Raw genomic sequence first — 16,617 nt, 5'->3', positions numbered from 1 at the left:
CTTTGTTTACTTTTGTTTAGACGCAATGTCACGATGTGTTTCATACGCGTTTTTACAACGTTTCACGTTTCAAGGAATTAACAGGAATTTAGACTGAAGCAAGTCAACAAGCAGTCAAGAACTTGAGTTAGTTAGTTATAGATGATACTTATCCATCAAAACGAGGCCACCTGGTTGTTTTATGTCGTGTCGCTGTCCATGGTGCTAAATGATAGAAAAACACGTGAAGTTCAATGACAACGTCTCTATTGTTGACACAGATATTCTACTTTATTTGTATTCTATTCAAGGTTATCATTACTGTATTAAAATTAGTTTGAGTTGCTATTATCCCATCTGGAACTTCTGACATAGCATTACTCATCACAGCATATACTCCTCACAACAGATATCCATTTAATTAAACATGACCCGAGGGGAATCACCATGCACCGCTGACTTCTCTGCAGACAAGGCACCACCGGCTCTGTGGAGATGGATTCAGAGGCTGCAAAGGAAACTAGTGGATTATACCAACTTCTTTCACCTGCAAAGAAAGGTCCACAGTTCAATCATGGAGCACTACCTTTTCTTGGTTTCTTTTGTTAAGCTCTATTAATGGTCTGAAACTGGTTTTGATGATGATCATGGATGTTACCTAGAGCTTTTTAAGTTGCCTGCTACAGTGGGGAACAACTGCAGTATTTTAGCATCCCCTTTGGACCAGCAAGAGCAAAAAAGAGTCCAATTCCCCCACCACATTTGTTCCTCACCTCTGTTGCCTAAATCCCAGGCTGCACCTCTTCCATCCTGACAGTGGACCACAGATATCCTCCTGTCTGGATGACTAAGGGAAGAGTTGCCAGACACATAGCATGGCTCGCTCCTCTCACCCCTCTGGCTGGAGGGAGATGACAAATGGAGGGGGGCACCCCCACTTAAACCACGGAGGCCAGACGGGGGGTTCCCACAGCACCGCGCGCTACATGCAGAAGAAACAGCACCGCCACAGACGCAGGTCCTCCTCACCGATGGGCAGAGTCATTCTCATCAACGCACCTGTTGATGGTGAGCTCACAGTCCTCCGTCACCACTGTAACACACACAGGGCCACTGGCTGCAGAGGCACATTCAGGACTGTTGTTTAGTCAGCACCAATGTTCCCTCTAATTTTTCATGTGTCTGGGCATACACACAAGCTCCCTGAGCACACTGAGGACCACTGTGAGCAACATCAGATGTGCACACACCAGTATCACACCTGTTCAAAACCTTGGATCATAGCAAGTTACATGGCTTATTAAAATAATCAAATTACAGCAGCAATTTTCACTAGTTTACTTTTAATATAAGTGATTTGACAAACTTTAAAGGAAAAAGACAAAAATCTTGTTGTTCATGAGATGTGTAGTATGTTTTATGTGAGAGTCTTGCTTTGGCCATGGGAAGAGTCTTGCTTTGGCCTGTGTGAGGTCCTGTTGTGGCCTGTGTGAGGTCCTGTTCTGGAAGAAATGATACATATACACCTTTCAGACATAACATTTTGTTCACATTAAAACATTCACATTTTGCACAATGACGTGTGCTGTAGCTTGTGATACAGTGTAAATTCCTGTAACTCTGTCTGTAAAATATGTAATTACTCAGTTTTTTATTATCATTTCTACTACCCATAAATTATCTAGTAGTAACATAATTTAATGATTAATATCCATAAGTTAAAAATCTTAATAAATGTCACTAGAATATGCACAAATCTGACTTAAATTTTACCTTATTTTTCACGTCTGTCCTTCTCACTTCTCCAATGGTTGTACACTTTGTCCAGGTTGATGGCTTCGTCTGCTTCTTGCTTTGACTTTATGCGCATCAGCTGGTCCATATTTCACCCAGTTTCACCGCTTGTTCTTCTATTTCAACATACTCCGACAGCCATTCCATCTTAAAAGAACCACATTTCTTTTTTCCAATGGCTTGGTGAGTGGATGTGTCGCTGCCCGTTCGTTTCGCCATGATAAGGGGTTAGCATTTGCGTCTCGTAACTCCGCCGCACTGTTGTTAGCTAGCTAACCTGCACGGCGCGAATGGGCAGGGCAATAGTGTCAATGCTATGATTGGCTGCGTAGCGTAAGTGAACCGAATCGTATCATTGGCTGGACACCTGTCACTCACTGAGTTACGTTGCAAAATAGTACAGAAAACAAAATTATTATTATTATTATTATTGGTTTAATTGATTAGATAAGATTAGGACTAATATTAGATATTAATTAATACGTTTATGTTGAATTTTATTTTATGCGCTGCATAGATTTTCTTGTGCGCTGAGAATGTGCGAGCAGTGCGCGATTGCTCAAGCGCGCAGCTTAGAGGGAACATTGGTCAGCACCAATGTAGATTAGAGTTCAGAGAAAGTTACGGTATTATTAATAATGCAATATACTTTAGATAATAGAAATTAAATGATCAGTCGATTAATTGTTTAGTCAATCAAATGTGATCGTCAATTATTCATTCACTCATCCAAAGTGGTTCTGGTTCCTAAAATGTAAATATTTGCTGTTTTGTTTTATTCTCCTATAATAGTAAACTGAATATTTTAGTTTCGTGACCAAACAAGCAGATAGCTGGTTTAACTTTTGGCTCTACGAACTATTCTCTGACATTTTATTGATGAAACAATTCATGAATGAATTGAGAAAATAATGAGCAAAATTATCAATGATGAAAATGCTTGTTGATCGCAGCCCTATAGATACAGAACACATGGATATCTCAGTGATTCATGGTTGGGAAAGTTCAAACTACTTGGAGGAACATTTAATTAATATTTCTTGGCATGAAGTTGCTCAAATGTATATGTATTAGATATTAAAGTATTGACAACATATTGATGTTTCAGTTCTCTTTACCGCAAAGAAATGCTTCTCAAGAATTTCTGCAAATTATTTGGTTTTCAATCAGTTTTGAATGACTTTTGAAAGACGCTCTGACTGAGTTATTTTGTGTTGCAGGAGGGGATGACTGTAAGGACATTCACACAGTGACAGTCGACAAGAGTCCAGATGGGCGTCTGGGTTTCAGTGTCCGCGGGGGCTCTGAACATGGACTCGGCATATTTGTCAGCAAGGTGGAAGATGACAGCTCTGCAGGTTATTAGGAAGAGAGAGAGTGTGTGTGTGTGTGTGTGTGTGTGTGTGTGTGTGTGTGTGTGTGTGTGTGAGAATATGTTTCCCACGGTGACGGCAAGCTTATTTTTCAGTGAGCGTACATCTGGGCATGTGGTCTTCTGTTTCCATGTGACATTCACTCTTGTGCATCATGCTGAGCTCCACCTGTGTCTGCAGCGCTCGCCGGGCTGACTGTGGGCGATAAGCTGGTGGAGGTGAACGGGGTCAGCCTGGAGAGCATCACCATGAGCAGCGCCGTGAAGGTCCTGACGGGCAACAACAGGCTGCGGATGGTGGTGAGACGGGTGGGCAAGATCCCCGGCATCCGCTACTCCAAGGAGAAGACCACATGGTGAGGCCAAAACAGCTGAGAGGTGCTGCTCAGTCGTGTCAATGTGAATAAAGCTGCCAAAAATGATATCTTACATTGAATCTACAATTAAATATTTACACGTCATGGTTCATTCAACAACTTTACCAAACTGTAGCTGAATATTATCACTGTACTTTGCTCTATTGTTATGCAAAGTACAGACTACAACCTTGCTGTGACCACCACTGACCTTTGCATGGCCCTTGTTTTGTGAAGTCTTGTTGCTTGTAGCTCACACTGGTTATCTTTCTTGTGGGATATACTGTATCTTGGTTTCATGTGGCAGCAGTGGATGGATTACCTCCATGACCTTTATGGCTATTTGATTAACCGATACTGACAGGCCTGACTGCAGCAGAGGAAGAGAAAGCAGTGTATCTGGATGTTTTCATGCATATGTCATCTTTTGCATGTGTCTGTCTGTGTGTGTGTGTGTGTGTGTGTGTGTGTGTGTGTGTAGGGTGGATCTGATTCACCGGCGGATGGTGGTGGAGGAGAGCGGTCGAACACCGTCAGAGGCCAGTTCAGACAGCGCTCTCCGCAGGATCGTACATCTCTTCACCACCTCAGATGACTACTGCTTGGGCTTCAACATCAGAGGAGGCAAAGAGTTCGGACTAGGAATTTATGTTTCCAAGTATGAACCAAGTGTGGTTTGAAACCAGTTCAGCGAATGCTTGTTTTGCCCCTAAAGAGACCACCGGCATCAGACAAACAAAATGATTCAGGGTGGTGCAGTGTGTGCATGCAGTGTCCTTGAGCAAAAAGGAGAAAAGGGTGGCAGATAAGAACACAATTTTCCCACCGGAATTAAAAATCAGACAACCTCATTTGCTTTTTGTTTGTTCTTGTTTTATTGAATCAAAGCAATCAGGAATCAATTAGAATCACCATTACAACAAAAGTTAAGAAGCTGCTTTGATGAGTGTGTAGTGTGAACAAAACACGTACATATATAAAATATTCTAAATGCTTAGGAGAGTAGAAAATGGCATGAAAGTGTTGATTGATATTATAACGTAATACTGTAAGTGCCAACACTTGATGTCTTGATGTCTGTTTGTGTCTAAATGGCGTAATGCGCTGTCTCTTCAGGCTGGACCCGGGCGGGCTTGCAGAGCAGCATAGCATCAAGATGGGCGATCAAATCCTCGCAGCCAACGGGATCAGCTTTGATGACATCACCCACAGCAATGCAGTCGAGGTCCTGAAGAGCCACACTCATGTCATGTTGACCATCAGGGTGAGAGACAGTTAATAGATAAACCTGAGGGGAAATTTAAAAGTCTACAAATCAATAGTTTTTATATTAATAATGAATCTAATGATAGCTTGTAATGACAGTGAATTATCACCCAACTCTGCGGTCGCCCTCAGCTCGATGGCACATTGTAGCCTCTCTAAGCTCATTGTTTTATTCTGACCTGCAACTTTTGGTTTTGGTTAACGCTCACCGCTCTAATCATCCCTTTTTTTTTAAGCTAATAAACGCTTAAAACCCAATGTATTATCCATGCTCGCCAACAACAGCAGACAGACACTGTTAGCGACTAGCTGGTGAAGATCGTCGACCATTAAGCAACGAAAGAGCGAAATAGAAGTCAGTGGAGAAGAAAGCAGAGCGAAAAGGACAGTGAGCTTACATTCATCTGGTGGACAAAAACACAATCCAAATGAGTGCTGAGATTTCTGTTGTCTGCTGGATCATCGAAAACATTAACCACATCAACAAGGTGATAATATATAAATGCTGTGGTTTCAGCTTGTTCCCCTCAAGTGTCCAAAATGCAGGTTTTTGTCTGATTTCAGAACTGTGTCCCACTTGGTCCTTCATACATCTGTGGTTCAGTGTTTGTGAAACATAACAATTGATTGGGTGCTTTAAAGTGCTGTGACATAATCAATGTTACGGCGTGTTAAACAGCACCAGCTCTTCTCAGGAGGGCACAGACTGAGGCTGAACAGCAGAGCAGGCAGCTGGCTTACAGCCCTCCAGTTCTTCACGCATGTCTGTGTGTACGCATGTGTTCAAAGCCGCGCCACTTAACCTGTGTCATTTTTAGATAAAGGAATTGTGTGTGTGTGCTTGTGTGTATGAATGGGCACATGTGTATTGTGCAGTGTGTCTGAGTGCTCTCTTAGCTCGCTGACATTGCTGTGTGCTCATTTTACTCCTCTGATCTCAGGTTCCACGTGTGAAAAACAGCGGCGTTCATTATTCAAAGGCAGTCAGGGATCAGGTTATAATCAACAGAAAGCTGAAATTGATGTCTTCCCTCTGTCCTATATTAGACCCATTTGTGTGGTGACAGAGTTACATAATGTGTAAGGTTCATTTAGACGCTAAACTGGACAGCCAAGGCTGTAGTTGACAATTGTAGATGTAACCTTGATACAGCTGCAGGTCTTCTCTTTGGCCTTTACGCCGTGTTGGTGAGATGCAAAACGGCTCCCTCCTCTAAACCTTTCTGAACTAAATATTGAATTAAATAATAGAGGCTATGTTGTTGTCCTGTAGGTCTGACTCTAACAAACTGTTGCTTGTCACGTTTTAACGGATGTAAATATCAGTCTGACTCACGTAAATATCTCAACTGTTGCATGGATTGGTGCAGATATTCATGGTTCCCGGAGGATGAATCCAAATGACGTTGGTGACCCCTGACTTTTCCTTTAGCACCACCATTTAGTCAACATTTGTGATTTTACATGAAATGTCTTAATTGGCAGATGGATTAGCATGAAATGTGGTGCAGACATTCACGTTCCCCTCACGATGAATTGTATAACTTTGGTGATCCGCAACTTCTGTCCATTAGTTCATCAATACTTAAGTTTATGACGAACCTGCAAAACTAATCTCATCACACCACCACGCTTTGGCTGTTTTTTGTGTGCTAATGAGCAAATGACAGCATGTTAAACTAAGATGGTGAACATGGTAACATTAAACTTGCTCAACATCTGAATTGTAACGTTGTCATTGTGAGCATGTTAGCATGCTGACATGAGTGTTCAGCTCAAAGCACCGCTGTGCCTAAGAGCATCAGGTGTAGACACGTTTTGATAGACAATAATTTGTAGTTTTATCATAACGGTTTATGTTATGATAAACATTTTGCTCAACATTTCCTGTTTCTGCTCTTCAACAGGAAGCTGGCAGATACCCTGCATACAAGGAGATGGTGGCAGAATATGGCTGGCTCGACAATTGTATGTCAACTATAAATATGATTTTACAAGAGAGAGTTAGTTTAAGATGAGTTTCTATGGAGACGATGACTTGAACAGTCGTATGAAAAGACTGACCGACATTAAACTAAGTATTATAGAGCAAAATAATGAAGATGTGACCTTGTGATTTGGAGTTTTTAATCATCATTTCCGTTTGCAAAGTCACTTTGATTCTACTTTGGAATCTTATTTTAAAAAGTGGAAGAGGGGCCACATGTATCCTGCCTATACATATTCACAGGAGTCAAATTCCTTGTTTTTCAGTTTGATATTTCTGAACAAAGAGAGGGATTAATTCAGTGTACGGTACTCAAAGGCAGCTCAGTCGTCTGGAACAGAGCCCGACCTGACATCTGGGTCAAGATGCAGAGTCATTTTGGAGTTTCATTAAAAAAAGAAAGAAATAGAATAACTCCGGGTTCATGTTCTGTCTCTCAAAAGCTCAGAGGATTAACAGGACATGAGAGCAGACAGACTCCGATCCAAACAAAGCAGATTGTGTAAAATGACGAAATGAAGCTCACTATGTAACCCTGCAGCTTGTGTCTGTCTGTGTGTGTTTGTTGTGCTCAGATATAACAATTGAACCGTTTTATTCATATTGCACACACGCAATAATATTTTCAAACACACACTAATCACCATTGTTCCTTTTAATTATGGATTGTCTTCTACAGTGGCCAATGGGGGCCTTGCACCATCCTCCCAGGGTTCAGACTCCAACTCCTCTGCCTCCTCGCTGTCCTCCAGCACCCCTCTCAGCTCCCTCAGTGGTCTCTCCCAGGTTCTTTTCCCTCATGTCTTTGGCTCCGAGATGGTAGACGTCGCCATCTCCACGGAGGACCACTCCCGACGTCAAAGCAGCGCAGAGCGAACTGCTGACACCGCCATGCAGACCGAGCCCCAACCCCCAAACCAACCAGACCAGCCCACAACTAATGGGTCGTACCCAGACAGACTGGTCGCCACAGAAACTAGCCGGACTGTAGGTGCCACATTGCTGCTGAAGGACACAGTCATACGAGGGAAAGGGGAAGGCCCGAGGGAGATGGGAGGACCTGGAGAAGGAGGGCAGGGACGTACGAGGATGCTGTCACCCGGGGACCAAGAAGTAGCGAAACACTCACCTAAGACGGCAGCGCTGATGGCCCTGAGCCGACCACGGAAGCCAATCAGACGTTCCCAGAGCCACATCACTGTGTCAGGTGAGACCTGCAGGTTCAACGGGATTCTTGCAACGGAACAAGAATTTTCAGAAGAAAACTGTGCAAAACATGTTTGAGGGAGGCAACTTCAGTTATCAGTCAGGTTGTACTCTGTATTGTGGTTGTTGATTGTAGAGGTAGTTTCATCGATTTCCAGAAACACGGCATGGTGAGTATTGCAGCCACAATCACGTTCAGTTCTCCACCTGATGTTTGTGGCAGTAGTACCTGCATTCACCGTGTAATGAGATCCATTCCCAAGATCTTTCTGCATGCTAACAATCAGTCTCATGATCCCTCATCTTTCTATCACTCCAGGAAGTGAACAAGAACATCCAGACTCCACATGGCTGATTTAAGCTCCAGACACAATTTGTCCAAGAGCACAAAGTTCAACGCAGGCTCCTGATGAATCACCGTCCTTTCCTCTCAGTTGTACCTCTGTGAGAAATGAATAAGAACGAGCATATGGAGAATATCTCATCCAAGCCTTGGCCGGGCTGTTGAGTTATTAGCCCTTCCTTTTCAATTCATCCAGCTCATTCATACCTCCAGCAGCCGGCGGGTGCTCGGGGTGAAGCTCAGGGCCGATTCGCCATTTGTTATGTAAGCAGGAGCACTCCGCTGTAGTGCCTTCTAAATATAGGGGTGTGTTCAGGTTAGGGTGGCTGCAATTCATCAGTGTTACCGTGTTACTTTACAGAGTGGCAGATTTACTGCAGTGAACAGAGGAGCTGACTGGAAGAGAAATGAACAGTCTGTACTCCTAGCGGAGAGAGTTTATCAGCCAACATGGAGCAGTGCAAACAAATGAAATGAAATGAATGAAGTACGAATGAATTATGTTTTCAACACCAAACACAGAAATGCAGACTGTCCTATTCTGGCTATGGCTCAACACCATCTATGGAAGATTTTCGTATGAATTAGTGGTTTGTTAAATTACTCGTTTGCATGAATTTACATCATTTTGCAGATGTTAAAATCATTTAAAGTCATCATGTTTCACAGCATTTGGTTGGGACAAATATATCTTCATAATTTAGAGGGACTTAAATGCTATTTTGTCTTCTTTTTTTCCACCTATAGAGGACAGACAAAAAAAGCAGAGACAACAGAAGGAGAAGAGCTCTGGAGAGGGTAAAACCAGCCTGCAGCGATCTAAAACCTTTGTCAACCTGTTCTTCAAGAAAGACCGTAAAGAGAAAAGCCGCTCCAAGTCCCCATCTCACCACGCCAACACAGGTGAGAGCGCAGTAACTTTTCTTCTTCTTTCCAGCCACATATTCTGCATTCAACCAAGCAAAATATAGCCTACGGTTTTGACTGAATTGCCATTTTGTTTCACTTCAGTTATTATATTTGAATCACTGAACAAATTAGAGATATGGACAATTCAGAGGTCTGGAACCAGGCACAATGCATCGTGGCCTGTTTCGGATCATATTTCTGGCATGTGCGGTGTTCAAGTCCATTGCAGCTGTTCGCTCATTTCTGGAAGTTCATAAGTTAACGTCAGTCGTGATATGGGACGGGAACCGACAAACATCAGATGTAGATGTGAATTCATTTTGCTTTGCAGCATCCTCACTGGAATATTTTTGCATGGCCATCCCTGGGTTTGTGAGATCTCATGCCATCTGCAGATCTTGTTTATTTTTTCATTTTCCCTTTAATTCCTCAGAGAAGGAGCGGGGTCGTCCCTTCCAGCTCTTGACCTCCCCGAGGGAATCCCGTGCTGGGGTTAAAGACAGCAGCCCGCTGCCCCGACCAGAGACCCTGCAGCACGTGGAGGACATGGCAAAGAAACTACTCAGCCAGGATGAGGTGGCAGCTGTGATGAGACACTGTCGGCGGGTGAGTTCTCCGATCTGAAATCACGAACACCTCAGTGGCACTCTCTGCTAGTTTGTCGAACTACTTTCAGGCTTAAGTCTGCAGTATTGTTCCCCGTGTTGCAGAGTGTCCTTCAGTGATACATCTGTCTGGCAGCGGCTGTGAAAAAAGACGGATTTGGCCTGTCGTTTATTATTCGGATCAAATATCAGCCATCATTTGATCCCCTTGTCTCATTTGGCCCCATCTCACACTCAGCGGCCAACTTCAGGGGATCAGCTCCTTGCAGAAGATATCGAGTCTATTTAGCACAGTACGACTCACCTGTTACAACAATTAAACACCAACGACTGAAAACAGCAGAGTGCAGTGGTGTTCTTGGAAAAGCAAATATTTAATGTACATGCAACGAATCAGTAACATCATGCAACATATCATATCGATCGTGAAAATGTACAGTTGATGGTTTATACACCTCCAAGTTAAAGGGAATTTAGGATTACACTTCGGTAAAGTTGGGGGACTCACAATGAACTGACGCTCTTCCTCCTAAATGCTTTCTTCTTTCAAACTTAACAGCTTCAGTTTGCAACGCACACTTTCTGTCCCGAGACAATTCTGATGACATCTCTATGACATCATCAGGGTTGTTTTTTCCAAGCTTTGGAAAACTCCCTCCAGAGCCAGAGAGGAAATGATACGGCTGTTTTCACATGCTGAGTATTTCTCCTTGTGACAAGTAAACTGAATTTTAACCCATTTAAAATTCAGAATATAACCTGATGGAAATCCTTCTATATACCCAACCACACCAGTTGGTTCTTCTGATTCTTCTCCTCTAATTTGTGTACCAATCTAACCTTTCCCTCAGTTTTTGTCCGACATTGTGATTGAGGACTTAGTGCGCCCCATTTTGGCAATCTTGGACAGGCCAGAGAAACTGCTACTTCTCCGAGAAATAAGGTGAGATACATCGAGTATATGTAGTATAATTCAGTTTTTATATCTGTACATACTGTGTGTTTGGATATGCATGTAACTGATGCTGATCAATATCTTCTGCAGGATGCTGATACCTACTACTGAGCTGGGTCAGTTTGACAGCATGGTCATGCCCTTTGAGCTGGAGGCGTACGACATCCTCAAAAGTCGCTCAGGTAAGCAGAGGAATGTACTTAACGTCACTTTTCAGATTATTTTTATTCATAGAGCTCAGCGTAATTCACGTTCACAATTTCCCTTTGTGCATGAAAGATACAAAAGAAATATATAAATTAGAAAACGCAGCTCAGGTTGTGCATCGAAAAGGGATTCATGGAAAACCAGTGATATATCTAGTTTATTTCTTCTTAGTTCGTTCTCCAGCTCTGCGCTCCCCTCGCAGTGGAACCCCTCGACGTCACCTCATCACCCCGATCCCAGGTACACTCGCTGTATCTCTTCCTTCCTCTCACCCTTTCTCTGTCGAGACCTCACCTCTTTCTTCTGACACCCTCTCCGTCCGCTTGATGTCCTCTAATCCCAGAGTAACACGAGATACACTCGGGGCTTACACCTCTCACATTTTGCCTCCTTCCCTTCCCGCTCTTATTTTTCCTGCCTCACTTCACTTCTATCCTGACTCCCTTCATATCTGTAGTGTCAAACTGAAACACCACGCACGCACACACACACACACACACACACACACACACCTTCTAACTTCATATGAAACACACACACACACACACATTGCCATGCACAAAATATCTCAGGTTTCCTGTGGCTGCGCTGAAGCAGAGGCTTGTGTTACATCTCTGTGGCCAACAGAAAGGACTGAGACGAGCCTGGTCGGCCATTGTGACACTTCCACAATACAGAGATGCGTTTATCCTTTTCTTCATTCAAGAGTCATTGAGACACAATCAATACAGTCTGACTTGAGACTGACTGCAGACGTCTCACTTTCCAAAATCACAGGTTGGGGGTCATCGGGTCAACGTGATTATTTCAGTTTGGTGCTCTGCCTCACAGAGGATTTGTTTTGCAAAGAAATTATAAATATAAGTTGACAGTGACATTTCAAAGAGCGTTTAGTGAGTGCTTTTCTAGATCCAAACGGTTGCATTGTGGGTAATGTAGGCACCAGGTTTTGAAAAGTAAGAAAAAGAATGCGAAGAATAAAAAAGGCAATATCTCTGGTTGTGCACTTTTGATCATTTTTGTAACTGTCCACAGTGAGTGCACTGTTAAATCTGTGGAGTAATCGTTTAGCTCATCACTGTGTTTATATGCAGAAGTTCAACAAAAGTTTTAAAATAAACTTTTGCAGGGTTGAAGCTGAATTACAGATGTGACGTTTGTCCAGACTACAGGGGCGGGTTCCACCTCCAGCCGGTCCAGGACAAACTGCGGGAGTGTCAGCTGATTGAGGAGTTGGAGAGATTACGTTTGTCCAGCCAACAGTCAGGCCATCTGCCTCCATCTCGTGCCTTCACCCCTCTGCTGGATGTACCTGTGGACAACTATGTCTCTTCCAATGTGCGCTCCCGCTCCCTGAGCCCCTTACCCCCCCACAGCTTCCTCCTCAGAGAATCACCTCACAGCTCTCAACGTGGGCGCCAAACCCATAGCTCCCCAAACAGAAGAGAGAACGGGGCGTCGCACTATGACGAGGTCTCCTTGTTGTCAGATGCAGCTCCTGAACGAGGGAGGTCGCCTGTGAGGAACGGGCATGGGAGAGCGCTGAGGGAGTTGAGTCCTGACAGCATAGCTGGCAGACGGAGCAGGCAGGAGGGCTACACAGAGGTCAGCGTACATGTGCCTTCACAGCGGCGAGGGAGGACCCCTCTGGATGATGTGTTCGAGGCCCCGAGAGACAAGAGTCCATCCACAGGCAGAGAGAGCAGTCAGCTGCTCAATGGACATTCACAAAATGGTGTGAAAAGAAGAGTAACTCTGCCATCCGAGGAGTATGAAATCAACACTTTGACCATCTCTAAGGCCAAGCAGTCACTGGGTGAGTTCAATACAGAAACATGTGTGTTTTCCACTTTGATTCAAGTTTAATCGATTGATTGCAGTGTGTTCAATACGCTTGCAAGTACATAGAGTAAAAACAGCTAAATGACGATTGTAAACTGTCCATTATAATGTTTACACCCTCCCATATCCATTACCTCACCAGTAGAGGTCAGGGTATCACTAAACTGAAGGGAAGAGTTAACGCTCTAATGGTAACTAAAACTGACCAAAGACAGTATACAGACACACACACACACACACACGCACACACACACACACACACACACACACACACACACACACACACACACACACACACACACACACACACACACACACACACTATTAGACTAGTTTGAATATAATACTGTCAAGCAATCCCTCAGTTTATGAATGCAGTATTTCTCTGTGTGTTTACAGGCATTAGTATCTCTGGAGGTATGGAGTCGAGAGTGCAGCCCATGATAAAGATTGAGAAAGTCTTCCCAGGAGGAGCTGCATCTACGAATGAGGCTCTCAAGGTGAGTTAAATATGGCAGAGACAGGAAGACACACCTCCATATATCACAGAAATGGGTGTCAGGTTAATGACTAAGTATTTCAAAAATGAAAAATTATGATTATTATTCTTTGCACTGCAAATGGTGATCAACACATTGAACATAATAATGCATCTTTTCACCATAAGTATTAAACATTCCCTCTTAACAGCACATTAATGCCCATCTTGGTTGTTGTGTATTGTAAGAAGCTGTCAGACCTCTGTCCTGTGGTTGAGTTGTTGGTGCTATAAGTACGCATGTCTATGACGGAGAGGTTGAAGGTGTGCAATGAGGCATGGAGACGAAAATAGCGGCGAGGCATCTCAAGTAGCCAATCGCCTCCATTATTGATGAGGTACACGCAGGTGCTGGTCTGCTAATGTATTGGTAATATACTGCCTGCACAGTAACTTAACAGTCATCCGTGATCTTGGCCTGGTTCACTTAAACACACCTGATGCACACACTCATTCACTACAGTTAAACCACAGGCTAATTTTGGACAAGAGACAAACAACACGTGCATTAAGATACTTGAAAAGAAGTGTGTTTCCTAACAGCTAGTTACCAATACCCAGGTCTAACCTGATTGGAGCGTCAAACATAGAGGAGATCCAGTATCCACGCTAACAGGTCTGTGGGGCTGTACTTAGTCACACAGGTACTTTGAGCTGAGCGTTATCATCAGTATCATCACCAACGTTATCACAATTCATCCTGAGGGCAACATGAATGTCAACATGGAAATTCATGGCAATCTATCTGATAATTGTTGAAGCATTTCACCCTCTGGGAACCATCAATGACTGAACCAAATTTCAGAGTAATACGGCAAGACCCCTTCTGTCCAAACCAACCACTCTGCAGTCTGTGCATACAACTGACAATCAATTATATAAATAGACAATTGACTTTCTCAGTGTGGCCTCACAAGAATTAACCCGAAAAGAGACAAAACTCAGAAACTCACATGCGATATGCTCCGGGTTTATCTTCTCAAAGCATAATATAACCAGTCGGCTCGGCCTCTGTGTTCCAGTATAACCAGTCCTCTTGCTGCGCTCCTCAAATTGAAAACGTTTTTAACTGACTGAGGCTTAATTTAAAAAAGTCAAAAAGTCCTCACACACCTCACTAAAAGTACATACTTGTTTGTCATATGACTGCATTTAACTAGCAGTGTAAGAGGGCGTCGTAAATAGTGCAACATGCCTTTTCCATGTAGGCTTGTGTGTGGAAAGGTTTGGTTTATCACATTATAAAATGTGTTTCAGGGACAGACCTGAGCAGAGGTTTGACTCGATGCCATTAGAGGTAAATTAGAGAATATCCGGTTTGGTAGATTTAGTAATATCTTTTATCATCCACAATGAGATGTGTATGTGTGTATGGATACATGTCTATTTATCTTTAGAGACTTCCATTACAACAGATAATACACTCCTCTCCTGAGCTGAATAATCTAGTTGAATATATTTCTAGTGGCCTGGTAAACCACATTGTGAACGATTCGCTGATCTTCTCATGCAAGCTGGAGTCATTTTTACAGGTCGTGTTATTTTTGGATCGTGACATCCATTGGCTAGAAAAGAGGAACCTCATAAATGCGCTCCATAAATGGCTGTAAAGAGGATGGGGCAGATTAGGTTGGGATCTATTTAATTCAAATAAATTACTTTTCAAAAATGAAAAAAAGCACTTTTAATCTCCTCTCTGGTTAAATGGAGCTAAATATTTTGATACTGTCCTCAGGAAAGACTGTGTGATGAGCTGTAAGAAAACGTGTCTGGGCAAACACAGGGCAGCTCTAACCGCCTCCTATACAAATATGTTTGACCTAGAATAGATCAAATGCAATAGTGCAGAATAAAGGGAAAACAAATCTCTTTGTGTCTAATCGCTGGAAAGGGAAAGGGAAAAGACGTGATTGGTGGAAATACAACAATGGCCGTGTGTGTTTGTGTTATGTGTTGCTAACCTCCACTGAGGTTGAGCACACGAGGCAGGTGCATCCTCGTCAAATGCTGATGACATCAGAGGAAGTTCCTCTCCTCAGGCCTCCAAAGTTTTGCCACTCTCTGCTCGCATCCTGCAGGAAACAACGAGAAAGCAGTCCCAGCTGTGTGTGTGTGTGTGTGTGTGTGTGTGTGCGTGTGGGGCTGTCTCAGTGTATGTTCTTTTTTCAACAACCTTGTGCTGAAGGGGAAACTTTATGTGTGCACGAGTGACGGCCTTCAGTGTGAATACATTAAACTAACGGGAGAGCCCCAATTCTCTCTGGCATGAATCAGGTTCCAACCAAGGGACACAATCAGTGCAGATGTATGGGAACTGTGTATAAGTGACAGTTTGCTTCAGGGAAAAAAAGATACGGATGGGAAGGAAAACATACACAGATCCACGTAATCATGACATATGAATAATAATCAATCCTATTCTTTGTTCAGAAAGAGTTCTTGCATGTTAAGCTGTTTATCCTGTGCTTGTATTTGCAGGCAGGGTATGAGGTGTTGTCTGTGGACGGCGAGAGTCTGCAGGGAGTGACTCATCAGCACGCGGTGGATGTAATTCGCAGAGCGTTCAGCAACAAGGCCAAAGACACAATGGTTTTTGTGGTCAAGGTCTTTAAGGTCCCTACAACCCCCACCAGCCCCAAGAGACCTGCAGACTAACCTTTGTGTGCCTCACAGTTAGACTGCAGTTCAGGCATGAAGGACACCAAAACCTGCAACTCCTGCGGGAGTGAATAAACTACAGGGTTCACTCCAGAAGAGAGGATATGGGACGTAGAGATCTCCGGTCATAGTGGAGAGGAATGGATGCACAGAAGCATTTGTCTTCTGTAAGGCAGAGTTATGACAGTGAATATGTCGAAGAGAAAGGTGGACATGTTGAAACAGTTCATTTATCCAGATTAACATTGTTATAGATCACTTTTTCTACTTTTTTGCTTTGTTTTTACTGAACGCATATATTGCACATTAACTAGAAAATCATGTGTTCTATGATAAGATCATGTGGTTCATGAACTCCTCCTTGGTTAAAGTTGTGCCGCTGTTTGATACGAGGCAAACTTAACATGACCTCTGCTGATTGTGGAGCCAGTGGTCTGCACTTTTCAGTTGGAGCATCTCAGTCCTGCAGCCCCGCAGGCCTGCCAGAGGGAGATTACGCCAGCCTGTGTTATGAGATTTAGAGATTTATACCCAGATTAAACCCCTGTATTATGTCAAAACTGATCGTTTGGGTTTAGTGGATGTCTGGGGGGGGATTAT

General features: G+C 43.3%; 1 protein-coding gene across 1 annotated transcript; it reads left to right on the top strand.

Moving 5' to 3' along the window:
- Window positions 1-854: 854 nt before the first annotated feature.
- On the top strand, window positions 855-16,014 carry pdzd7a (PDZ domain containing 7a; the record flags this gene model as incomplete). The annotated part of the gene is made up of 15 exons (XM_079279672.1): window positions 855-1,047; window positions 2,994-3,131; window positions 3,327-3,501; window positions 3,983-4,159; window positions 4,618-4,765; window positions 6,675-6,735; window positions 7,434-7,961; window positions 9,051-9,206; window positions 9,646-9,818; window positions 10,669-10,760; window positions 10,863-10,954; window positions 11,151-11,219; window positions 12,145-12,795; window positions 13,221-13,321; window positions 15,838-16,014. 15 exons carry the CDS (start codon window positions 855-857, stop codon window positions 16,012-16,014), a joined length of 2,931 nt encoding a protein of 976 aa, XP_079135798.1.
- Window positions 16,015-16,617: the final 603 nt, after the last annotated feature.

The sequence above is a fragment of the Melanostigma gelatinosum genome (assembly GCF_949748355.1).
Source record: "Melanostigma gelatinosum genome assembly, chromosome: 12".
NCBI lineage: Eukaryota > Metazoa > Chordata > Actinopteri > Perciformes > Zoarcidae > Melanostigma > Melanostigma gelatinosum.
The sequence above is the reverse complement of the archived record's forward strand: the minus strand, read 5'-3'. Positions and strand labels throughout refer to the sequence as shown.